This window comes from Triticum aestivum, chromosome 2A (genome assembly GCF_018294505.1).
Source record: "Triticum aestivum cultivar Chinese Spring chromosome 2A, IWGSC CS RefSeq v2.1, whole genome shotgun sequence".
NCBI lineage: Eukaryota > Viridiplantae > Streptophyta > Magnoliopsida > Poales > Poaceae > Triticum > Triticum aestivum.
In genome coordinates, this window is record NC_057797.1 from 597036556 (window position 1) to 597048430 (window position 11875).

Genomic DNA, 11875 nt, shown 5'->3' on the forward strand with positions numbered 1-11875 from the left:
CTCTGCCCGAAAACGCGAAACACCGGGAATACTTTCCCGGATGTTTCCCCCCTTAACCGGTACCACCTCATACCACGTTAGGGCACACCTAGCACCGCTCATTGTCACGTCACGCATCGTCGTGTTTATGTTTGCATTGTATTCATTGTTTCTTCCCCCTCTTATCTCCGGTAGACTACGAGACCGACGCTGATGCCACCGTGTACGACTACGTCACCGACGACCCCTCCTTGTCTGAGCAACCAGGCAAGCCCCCCCTTTGATCACCAGATATCGCCTACTCTTCTCTATACTGCTTGCATTAGAGTAGTGTAGCATGTTACTGCTTTCCGTTAATCCTATTCTGATGCATAGCCTGTCATTGCTGCTACAGTCATTGATACCTTACCCGCAATCCTAAATGCTTAGTATAGGATGCTAGTGTCCATCAGTGACCCTACACTCTTGTCCGTCTGCCATGCTATACTACTGGGCTGTGATCACTTCGGGAGGTGATCACGGGCATATACTATATACTTTACACTGTTACATTACCTGTGATACTGTTCGGAGTTGGGGGTTGAAGGGGCAGGTGGCTCCATCCTGGTAGAGGTGGGCCTGGGTTCCCGACGGCCCCCGGCTGTTACTTTGTGGCGGAGCGGCAGGGCAGGTTGAGACCGCCTAGGAGAGAGGTGGGCCTGGCCCTGTTCGGCATTCGCGGATACTTAACACGCTTAACGAGATCTTGGTATTTGATCTGAGTCTGGCTACTGGCCTATACGCACTAACCATCTACGCGGGAGTAGTTATGGGTATCCCGGCGTCGTGGTATCAGCCGAAGCCTTCTTGACGTCAGCGACTGAGTGGCGCGCGCCGGGTTGGACTGCGTTAACGCAACTTCCTTTGTAATGGAGGTTGCTAGGTCTGCTCACCGGCCGCGTACGCAACGTGCAGGTGTGCAATGGGCGATGGGCCCAGACCCCTGCGCGCATAGGATTTAGACCGGCGTGCTGACCTCTCTGTTGTGCCTAGGTGGGGCTGCGACGTGTTGATCTTCCGAGGCCGGGCATGACCCAGGAAAGTGTGTCCGGCCAAATGGGATCGAGCGTGTTGGGTTATGTGGTGCACCCCTGCAGGGAAGTTAATCTATTCGAATAGTCGTGATCTTCGGTAACAGGACGACTTGGAGTTGTACCTTGACCTTATGACAACTAGAACCGGATACTTAATAAAACACACCCTTCCAAGTTCCACAGACAACCCGGTGATCGCTTTTCTATAGGGCGACGAGGAGAGGATCGCCTGGTAGGATTATGCTATGCGATGCGACTGGAGATGCGCTTGGAGATGCTACCTGGATATGCTACTTGGAGATGCTACTTGGAGGACTTCAATCTACTCTCTTCTACATGCTGCAAGACGGAGGCTGCCAGAAGCGTAGTCTTCGACAGGATTAGCTATCCCCCTCTTATTCTGGCATTCTGCAGTTCAGTCCACTGATATGGCCTCCTTTCACATATACCCATGCATATGTAGTGTAGTTCCTTGCTTGTGAGTACTTTGGATGAGTACTCACGGTTGTTTTCTCCCCCCTTTTTCCCCTTTCCTTTCTTTCTGGTTGTCGCAACCAGATGCTGGAGTCCAGGAGCCAGGAGCCAGCGTCGACGACGACTACTACATTGGAGGTGCCTACTACTACGTGCAGGCGGACGACGACGACCAGGAGTAGTTTAGGAGGATCCCAGGCAGGAGGCCTGCGCCTCTTTCAATCTGTATCCCAGTTTGTGCTAGCCTTCTTAAGGCAAACTTGTTTAACTTATGTCTGTACTCAGATATTGTTGCTTCCGCTGACTCGTCTATGATCGAGCACTTGTATTCGAGCCCTCGAGGCCCCTGGCTTGTATTATGATGCTTGTATGACTTATTTTATTTGTAGAGTTGTGTTGTGATATCTTCCCGTGAGTCCCTGATCTTGATCGTACACATTTGCGTGCATGATTAGTGTACGGTCAAATCGGGGGCGTCACAGCGATAGTCATAATCCAATCATGTCTATGCTCAACGCAAACACCAAATAACAATTATTCAGGTTTTAACACCAATCTCGATGGTAGAGGGAGCGTGCGATGCTTGATCATATCAATATTGGAAACATTTCCAACACATATCGTCAGCTCACCTTTAGCTAGTCTCCGTTTATTCCGTAGCTTTTATTTCGAGTTACTAACACTTAGCAACCGAACCGGTATCTTATACCCTGGTGCTACTAGGAGTACTAGTAAAGTACACATCAACACAATGTATATCCAATATACTTCTATCGACCTTGCCAGCCTTCTCATCTACCAAGTATCTAGGGTAATTCTGCTCCAGTGGCTGTTCCCTTTATTACAGAAGCACTTAGTCTCGGGTTTGGGTTCAACCTTGGGTTTCTTCACTGGTGCAGCAGCTGATTTGCTGTTTCATGAAGTATCCCTTCTTGCCCTTGCCCTTCTTGAAACTAGTGGTTTCACCAACCATCAACAATTGATGCTCCTTCTTGATTTCTACTTTCGCGGTGTCAAACATCACGAATATCTAAAGGATCATCATATCTATCCCTGATATGTTATAGTTCATCACGAAGCTTTAGCAGCTTGGTGGCAATGACTTTGGGGAAACATCACTATCTCATCTGGAAGATCAACTCCCACTCGATTCAAGTGATTGTTGCACTCAGACAATCTGAGCACAAGCTCAACGATTGAGCTTTTCTCCCTTAGTTTGCAGGCTTAAGAAAATCGTCGGAGGTCTCATACCTCTTGACGTGGGCACGAGCCTGAAATCCCAATTTCAGCCCTTGAAACGTCTCATATGTTCCACGATGTTTCGAAAACGTCTTTAGTGCCTCAACTCTAAACCGTTTAACTGAACTATCACGTAGTTATCAAAGCGTGTATGTCCGATGTTCGCAAGATCCACAAACGACGTTTGGGGTTTGGCACACTGAGCAGTGCATTAAGGACATAAGCTTTCTACTGTCCGCATAATTGCTACTTTCAACTTTCAACTATATTTTCTCTAGGAACATATCTAAACAGTGGAACTAAAGCGCGAGCTTATGACATAATTTGCAAAAGGTCTTTTGACTATGTTCAAGATAATTAAGTTCATCTTATGAACTCCCACTCAGATAGACATCCCTCTAGTCATCTAAGTGATTACATGATCCGAGTCAACTAGGCCGTGTCCGATCATCACGTGAGACGGACTAGTCATCATCGGTGAACATCTTCATGTTGATCGTATCTACTATACGACTCATGCTTGACCTTTCGGTCTCCGTGTTCCGAGGCCATGTCTGTACATGCTAGGCTCGTCAAGTTAACCCTAAGTGTATTGCATGTGTAAATCTCTCTTACACCCATTGTATGTGAACGTAAGGATCTATCACACCCGATCATCACGTGGTGCTTCGAAACGACGAACTGTAGCAACGGTGCACAGTTAGGGGAGAACAGTTCTTGAAATTGTTGTAAGGGATCATCTTATTTACTACCGTCGTTATAAGTAAACAAGATGCATAAACATGATAAACATCACATGCAATCAAATAGTGACATGATATGGCCAATATCATTTTGCTCCTTTTGATCTCCATCTTCGGGGCTCCATGATCATCATCGTCACCGGCATGACACCATGATCTCCATCATCGTGTCTTCATGAAGTTGTCACGCCAACGACTACTACTACTTCTATGGCTAACGCGTTTAGCAATAAAGTAAAGTAATTTACATGGCGTTCTTTAATGACACGCAGGTCATACAATAAATTTAAGACAACTCCTATGGCTCCTGCCGGTTGTCATACTCATCGACATGCAAGTCGTGAATCCTATTACAAGAACATGATCAATCTCATACATCACATATCATTCATCACATTCTTCTTGGCCATATCACATCACATAGCATACCCTGCAAAAACAAGTTAGACGTCCTCTAGTTGTTGTTTGCATGTTTTACGTGGCTGCTATGGGTTTCTAGCAAGAACGTTTCTTACCTACGCAAAACCACAACGTGATATGCCAATTGCTATTTACCCTTCATAAGGACCCTTTCATCGAATCCGTTCCGACTAAAGTGGGAGAGACTGGCACCCGCTAGCCACCTTATGCACCAAGTGCATGTTAGTCGGTGGAACCTGTCTCACGTAAGAGTACGTGTAAGGTCGGTCCGGGCTGCTTCATCCCACAATACCGTCGAAACAAGATTGGACTAGTAACGGTAAGCATATTGAACAAAATCAACGCCCACAACTACTTTGTGTTCTACTCGTGCAAAGAATCTACGCAATAGACCTAGCTCATGATGCCACTGTTGGGGAACGTAGCAGAAATTCAAAATTTTCCTACGTGTCACCAAGATCTATCCATGGAGAGACTAGCAACGAGGGGAAGGAGAGTGCATCTACATACCCTTGTAGATCGCTAAGCGGAAGTGTTCAAGAGAACGGGGTTGAAGGAGTCGTACTTGTCGTGATCCAAATCACCGGAGATCCTAGTGCCGAACGGACGGCACCTCCGCGTTCAACACACGTACAGCCCGGTGACGTCTCCCACGCCTTGATCCAGCAAGGAGAGAGGGAGAGGTTGAGGAAGACTCCATCCAGCAGCAGCACAACGGCGCGGTGGTGGTGGAGGAGCGTGGCAATCCTGCAGGGCTTCGCCAAGCACCACATGAGAGGAGGAGGAGGAGAGGCAGGGCTGCACCAAGAGGGAGAAGTTCTCATGTGTATGACAGCCCAAAACCTCAAGTATATATAGGGGAAAGGGGGGGCTGCACCCCCTTTAGGGTTTCCCACCCCAAGGGGTGCGGCCAGCCCTAGATGGGACTTGGGGGGGCGGCCAAGAGGGGGAGAGAGGGGAGGCGCGCCTGGGGTGGGCCTTAGGGCCCATCTGCCCTAGGGTTTGCCCTCTCCCCTCCTAGTTGTGCCTTGGGCAAGGGTGGGAGGCGCACCAGCCCACTCTGGGGCTGGTCCCTTTCCACTCTAGGCCCATGCAAGCCTCCGGGGCCGGTGGCCCCACTTGGTGGACCACCGAGAGGGTACGTTACCGATAAAACCTGAAACTTTTCCGGTGACCAAAACAGGACTTCCCATATATAAATCTTTACCTCCGGATCATTCCGGAACTCCTCGTGACGTCCGGGATCTCATCTGGGACTCCGAACAACATTCGGTAACCACATACAAACTTCCTTTATAACCCTAGCGTCATCGAACCTTAAGTGTGTAGACCCTACCGGTTCGGGAACCATGCAGACATGACCGAGACGTTCTCTGGTCAATAACCGACAGCGGGATCTGGATACCCATGTTGGCTCCCACATGTTCCACGATGATCTCATCGGATGAACCACGATGTCAAGGACTCAATCAATCCCGTATACAATTCCCTTTGTCTAGCGGTATTGTACTTGCCCGAGATTCGATCGTCGGTATACCGATACCTTGTTCAATCTCGTTACCGGCAAGTCTCTTTACTCGTTCCGTAACACATCATCCCGTGATCAACTCCTTGATCACATTGTGCACATTATGATGATGTCCTACCGAGTGGGCCCAGAGATACCTCTCCGTTTACACGGAGTGACAAATCCCAGTCTCGATTCGCGCCAACCCAACAGACACTTTCGGAGATACCTGTAATGCACCTTTATAGCCACCCAGTTACGTTGTGACGTTTGGTACACCCAAAGCATTCCTACGGTATCCGGGAGTTGCACAATCTCATGGTCTAAGGAAAAAATACTTGACATTAGAAAAGCTTTAGCATACGAACTACACGATCTTTGTGCTAGGCTTAGGATTGGGTCTTGTCCATCACATCATTCTCCTAATGACGTGATCCCGTTATCAACGACATCCAATGTCCATGGTCAGGAAACCGTAACCATCTATTGATCAACGAGCTAGTCAACTAGAGGCTTACTAGGGACATGGTGTTGTCTATATATCCACACATGTATCTGAGTTTCCTATCAATACAATTATAGCATGGACAATAAACGATTATCATGAACAAGGAAATATAATAATAACTAATTATTATTGCCTCTAGGGCATATTTCTAACAGTGATATCTTCCCGTGAGTCCCTAATCTTGATCGTACACGTTTGCGTGTATGATTAGTGTACGGTCAAATCGGGGGCGTCACAGATCATGCCTGGGTGCGAGGCATCCAGGGTGGCCTTGGCCCGACTGCAGTTGTCCAGTACATGGAGCTATGGAGGTGTGTTCGCTAGATCGGCCTTTCGGATGCGCCAGACACTCTATGATGGCGTTGGACTAAGTCTGCTTTGGCAACTACTCCGCCAAGTCTTGCTATCTTGCGTTGTTCCAAGGACCGACCCATGACCTGAATTGGCGCATCACTTGGAAGACATGGGCACCTCTTCGCATCAAGGTTTTCACCTGGCTTACCTTCCGAGATTGATGTTAGACGACGAATCGCCTATATAGACGCGGCCTCCCTCACGATGGCAGATGCGTTCCCTGTGATCAACTGCCCGAAAATCTACAACACCTACTTGCAGGCCGCTCCTTCTCACGACATATATGGCATGACGTGTTGTCTTGGTGCCTCTGACATTGCTCCCCAGCCAAAACGACGAGCCTTTTCTGAGTGGTGGATGGCTACCTGCCAGAATGCTCCCAATGACCATCGACATGGGTTCTCCTCTCTCACCATGTTGTCTACGTGGTTCATCAGGTGTCACCGCAATGCATGCATATTGATGGAACGCGGCCTTCTACATCACACGTCCCACAGGAAATCAAAGTTCAACCATGGCTATGGGCGAAGGCTGGTGCTAAAGGATTTACAATCATCCTTCCTGAGATGTAGGCCTTACACTTGAGGTTGAGCATCCCTCCTCGCATGCTAGGGTCATCGTGTAATGCCACCTGCGCTCATGTCACGTGTTGTGCCAACAACATATATTTTTTCACTAACTTCTTTTTTTTGTGACAACCTCGCGACGCTTTTTATTAAACCGTCACAATGTTTACAAGGACGAAAGAAAGATCTTCAGGATGACCTAAACATGACGGCCACCCTCGAGAGATAAAGCATGCTTCGCTAAGTTGTGAGCCTCAAAGTTTGAGCTTCTAAATTCATGAACTATATTACAGTGTTGAAAACCAGACGAATGTTCTATGATTTCACGTATCACCGCTCCGTAAACTGTTGATGTCCCGCTCTTTATGTCTTCCACCACCGCCTTGCAATCGGAAGCCACATGAATACTTTGAACATACAAGTCATCCGAGAGTGATAATGCTTCCCTAATGGCCAGGGATTCAAGTGTTTCAGGATCACTAATATGCCGGAACACTAAAGCCGAAGCTCCAAGGAATAGGCCATTTTGGTCCCTGCAAATTGCACCAACAACACCATATCCTCACCCTCTCGAGACCGCTGCATCCACATTCACTTTGGCACACCCCTGAATCGGAGGCAACCAACAAGTTGGTCATGGCGCAGAAGTAGCAATAGGTCTTGGGCCCCTCATGTTAATCCGTTGTATCTCTACCATATAACTTGTGATGAAGCCGTTGGTAGCGTAAGGAGACTGGAAAATATATTCGTAAATCGCCTTTCTCCTTGCACTCCAAATCGCCCATGTTGTCACCACAAGACGGTTAAACTCTTCGGACTCCAACACATCATGTAGGGCAAACAACCACTGTTTTGGATTCTCATGTTGGCAGCTGATCACCTTTTCAACAAAACTCATCAGGAGCTAGGGCCCAAACGCTTCTCGACATTGAGCAATTGAGCAAGGCGTGTCTCCAAGTATCTGAGGCTCCGCATAAATGGCAAGTATCTTCATCCGACATGTGACGATGGTGAAGGACCTCACATGTGGGCATCGAGCCATCGACTGCCTGGCTAGTCGCCAAATAAACACCCGCAACTTCGAAGGTACTCGGGTGTGCCATATTGCACTCCACTGCTTGCTCTCTTGGGTATTTCATGTACCTTCTTCTTCACAAACTTCTTCTATTAATGGAAAGACACACAATCTTTGCATAGTAGGCCTGCACCCAATGAACCCACGGTTTCTAGCCATGTCTAACCTGATCCTAGCAAAGCCCAAATGTGTGGAAGACGTGGATGCTCAGCCCATACGGGCCCGGACGCACGCCTCACCCCCACGCCTGTCCTTCCCCAGGCGGATACCTTCTCTATTTTGTCGCAACTAAATAAGCAACCCTAGACCCAAGGAGAGCTTGCGCCAAAGATCACTGAAACTATCCGAAGGGTGAGGTGTAGCGCCATGGAGTATGCGGACAGATTTGTGCCTAAGAAGAAGGTATTACAAGAGGGGAAATGGCGGGCACCCAATCCAGATGAGCTCAAAATTAACATCGACGGGGCCTTTGTGCCTGGTAGCAACTTTGGTGGGTGGGGCGCTGTGGTTCGGGACTCGGAAGGGCAAGTTATTGCGGCCCGGGCAGGAAGACAGGAGCAGACTACAGATGCTTTTGGAGCGGAAGTTCAGGCCATGGCGGGAGCGGTCGCCCTTGCAGCTGACATCGGCGCTGTCCGAATTACTTTTGAGACCGACAGCCAATTACTGGCAGAGGCGCTCGATGTTCACAAGACTGATTCCTCGCCGTATGCTGTCATCCTTGAAGATATCAAGCTACAGTTAAAACTCTGGTTTGCGAAACACAGTGTGCGAGCATGCAGGAGTGAGAACCATGTAGCACATGAGTTGGGCCAAATTGGCCGTATGTGTTTACCTGATATATGTATGCACTGGGAGAATGATGTACCGCCCTTAGTGGCTGCTCGTGTGTTGGGCGATTTGCCCGCGCACCGTTAATTTATAAAGCTTTGCTTTGCTTTTAAAAAAAACCCTAGACCTGAATAGTACCCGCCGTACTCCTAAACCCTAGCGCCTCCGCCCCTTCCGGCCCAAACGCGTTAGCCATGGCGACAACAGACGCCGCCGCCGCCGTCGCCCCAGCCCCCGCGGTTTCCCTCGACGAGACCAAGGCAAAGAATGTCCTCCGCCTGGTTTGGAGCTCCTACCCCGTCTCCGATCCCAGCCGTCTCGCGGCCCCCTGAAATTTAATTTCTGGGTCAAGGTTGCTTATTCTTCTCTCTTTTTCTTTGAGCCGCAGGTCGAGTTCTACCTCGGAGACATCAACCTCCCCCGCGACCGTTTCCTGCTGCACCACGTCCAGGAGAGTGAGGATGGATGTACGAGTCCCTCACTGTTTTCATGATCATGGTGCTTTGCTTTTTGTCGTGCTGATGCTAATTTCGGTGCTCTTTTTGGGGGGGTTTGGGATTGGGCAGTGGTGAGCTTGGCTCTCATCTGCTGCTTCCGCAAGATGAAGTCGTACCTTGGTCTAGATGCCAGTGTGAAGGAGGACAGCGTGCCTGAGACGATAGTGCTTGCGGTCGCCAAGGTGCTGCGGTGTTCAGAGGCCCTCCGCCTCTCTGAGGACGGTAAGGAAATTATTTTCCAGTAACCTGTCAGTCCCTTTACATGAGATGCGAAACCTATAGTGATCTGCAGTTGGGGTACTGTTTCGATGCTGAAGAGGCATAACTTCTGAGTGGAAGGATAATATTCCACTTTCCAGTTTTATGTAAAGACTGACATGGTGAACTCTGTAGTTCATCGCGAAGTAGATGATTTATTCTTACGTTAGGTAAAAATCTTCATTATAATCTAGCTAATTCATCTGGTAAAATGGACGGTTGCTGCATGGTGCAAATTAGCCAGAATGAACATGTCTTACTTCAGTTGGTCTTGTTGAAATATGCCAGTGATATGGTTCCGTAACTGATTTTCATTTTCTTTTATACAGGAAAGAAAGTTGGGAGAGCTAACGAGCTGCTGTAGCCAGATGAGATTATAGAGCAAGATGACTCTTTGGACTGCACGTCTTGTAATAATCACTTTGAGCAGAGTACTTGAAATCACTTCTGTAGCGTGAGCTGGATGCAAGTTTCGCCTCCTCTTCTCGTGTTTGAGCAAGAGACAAAGCCGAATCAGGGAAATATACTTTGGTTCCTGGTTGTAGATACACCCTATATAAGGAATTATTTAAAATAATTAAATAAAAAAGTCAAAATAGTTCAGAAGTATTTTTAGAATAAACTTGACTTACTTTTGTACTAGTATACAAATTTTCGCGAACAAAAAACCAACGCAGACTTCAGAGCAAAAAGACAAAATATTTGCTATTATAGGTCACTATTCACACTACTTTGGCCAAAAATTGTCTTTTTTGAAAAGAAGTCAAACGCTGGTTTTCTTTTTGTGGATTTTTTCTAACAAGCACAATGAAAGGTCAAGTTTATTTCAAAAATATTTTCATATTTTTTTAACTTTTCGTTGAATTACTAAATTGTTTTTCCATATAGGGTGTAGATACACCCATAGACCAAAAGTTCCCCTCCAACAGTCCTAGGCTTATGTAAACGTATACCTGACTGAATTTTACGTTTTAACCCTTTTACAAACTTGGTAACAAATTCCTCATAATTTATGTTATATACCAACACACTTCATGCGTAAGTTGCTCAAATTTGTGATGATACTCTTCTATTGTAGACGTTGCATACACCTAATCCAGCCCCGGGCGCGTCCGCGGACGTTTGACCCGTCATCCCTCAATTTTTGTATTCACAGTTCTGTCTCTCACCTTTTCCCTTATACATGTATTTGGGGAGGCTTTGAGGGGTCCGACTGGATCAACTTTTTTCTTGTAAGGCTGTATGCTCTAAGCTTTTGAAATGCATATGATACTACCAATTTTTTTTAGAAAAAGCTACTACTAGTTCTTCGCAACTATTAATGTTATGCATAGCTTCATAAGTTTGTAACCACAAAGCAGCATTTCCTCTGAAACGCTGACTTGCAAAAACGAGCTCAAGTATCATGTGGCACAACATACATAGTTTTGAGAACATCTACAGCCGGACTTGGTAAATTGGCCCCCCTATACGCCCGCGGAAGAGCCCTGTCACACCTGCCGATGCATCCCGACTGGCCCTCATATTTCACTCCGGGCATCCACATCTCTTAAATTTGGACTATCGAATCCATGCAAATCCATGCACGTCGATCATACAAAACAATGCCGCACATATATAACAAAACTGAGCTGCTTCCGGGATTTTAACCTGTTCTCCAGGTGCTTCAAAACCATTAGTTTGGGCTACACCATCACCCTCATCCTCAACAGTCATATTGTGCAAAATAACACAACATGTCATCAGCTGCCATAAAGTTTCTGATCCCACATCATTGCAGCGCTACGCATAATTCCCCAACGAGCTTGAAGCACATCAAATGCCCTCTCCACATCCTTTTCAGGGGCTTCTTGCATTGTTGCAAAGTGGCTCTGTTTATTGCCATGCGATTCGGATATGGCCTTCGCAAAAGCCGTCCACCAAGAATAGATACCAACAACATATATTTTTTCACTAACTCCTTCCATTAATGAAAAGATGGGCAATCTCTGCGTAGCAGGCCTGCACCCAGTGAACCCACGGTTTCTGGCCCTGTCCAACTCCATAATCCTAACAAAGCCCAAATGCGTGGAAGACGGGTGGATGCTCAGCCCATACGGGCCCGGACGCACGCCTCACCCCCACGCCTGTCCTTCCTTCCCAGGCGGATACCTTTTCTATTTCGTCGCAGCTAAATAAACAACCCTAAACCCGAATAGTACCCGCCACACTCCTAAACCCTAGCGCCTCCGCCCCTTCCGGCCCAAACGCGTTAGCCATGGCGACCACAGACGCCGCCGCCGCCGCCGCCCCAGCACCCGCGGTTTCCCTCGACGAGACCAAGGCAAAGAATGTCCTCCGCCAGGTAGGGA

The 11875-nt window shown here is 47.7% G+C and overlaps 2 protein-coding genes across 2 annotated transcripts in view; both read left to right on the forward strand.

Moving 5' to 3' along the window:
* The first annotated feature begins 8874 nt into the window (after positions 1-8874).
* On the forward strand, positions 8875-10093 carry LOC123189648 (la protein 1-like). The gene is made up of 4 exons (XM_044602110.1): positions 8875-9050; positions 9158-9236; positions 9336-9488; positions 9854-10093. The coding sequence occupies exons 1-4, from the start codon at positions 8964-8966 to the stop codon at positions 9886-9888; spliced, it is 354 nt and encodes a 117-aa protein (XP_044458045.1). The 5' UTR covers positions 8875-8963; the 3' UTR covers positions 9889-10093.
* A 1570-nt stretch (positions 10094-11663) lies between these two features.
* The window catches only part of LOC123189647 (la protein 1), a 4725-nt gene continuing 4513 nt past the window's right edge, over positions 11664-11875 (forward strand). Inside the window, exon 1 of the mRNA XM_044602108.1 lies at positions 11664-11868. Within this exon, the coding sequence (XP_044458043.1) occupies positions 11782-11868 (87 nt within the window). The 5' untranslated portion in view covers positions 11664-11781. The remainder of the gene's footprint in view (positions 11869-11875) is intronic.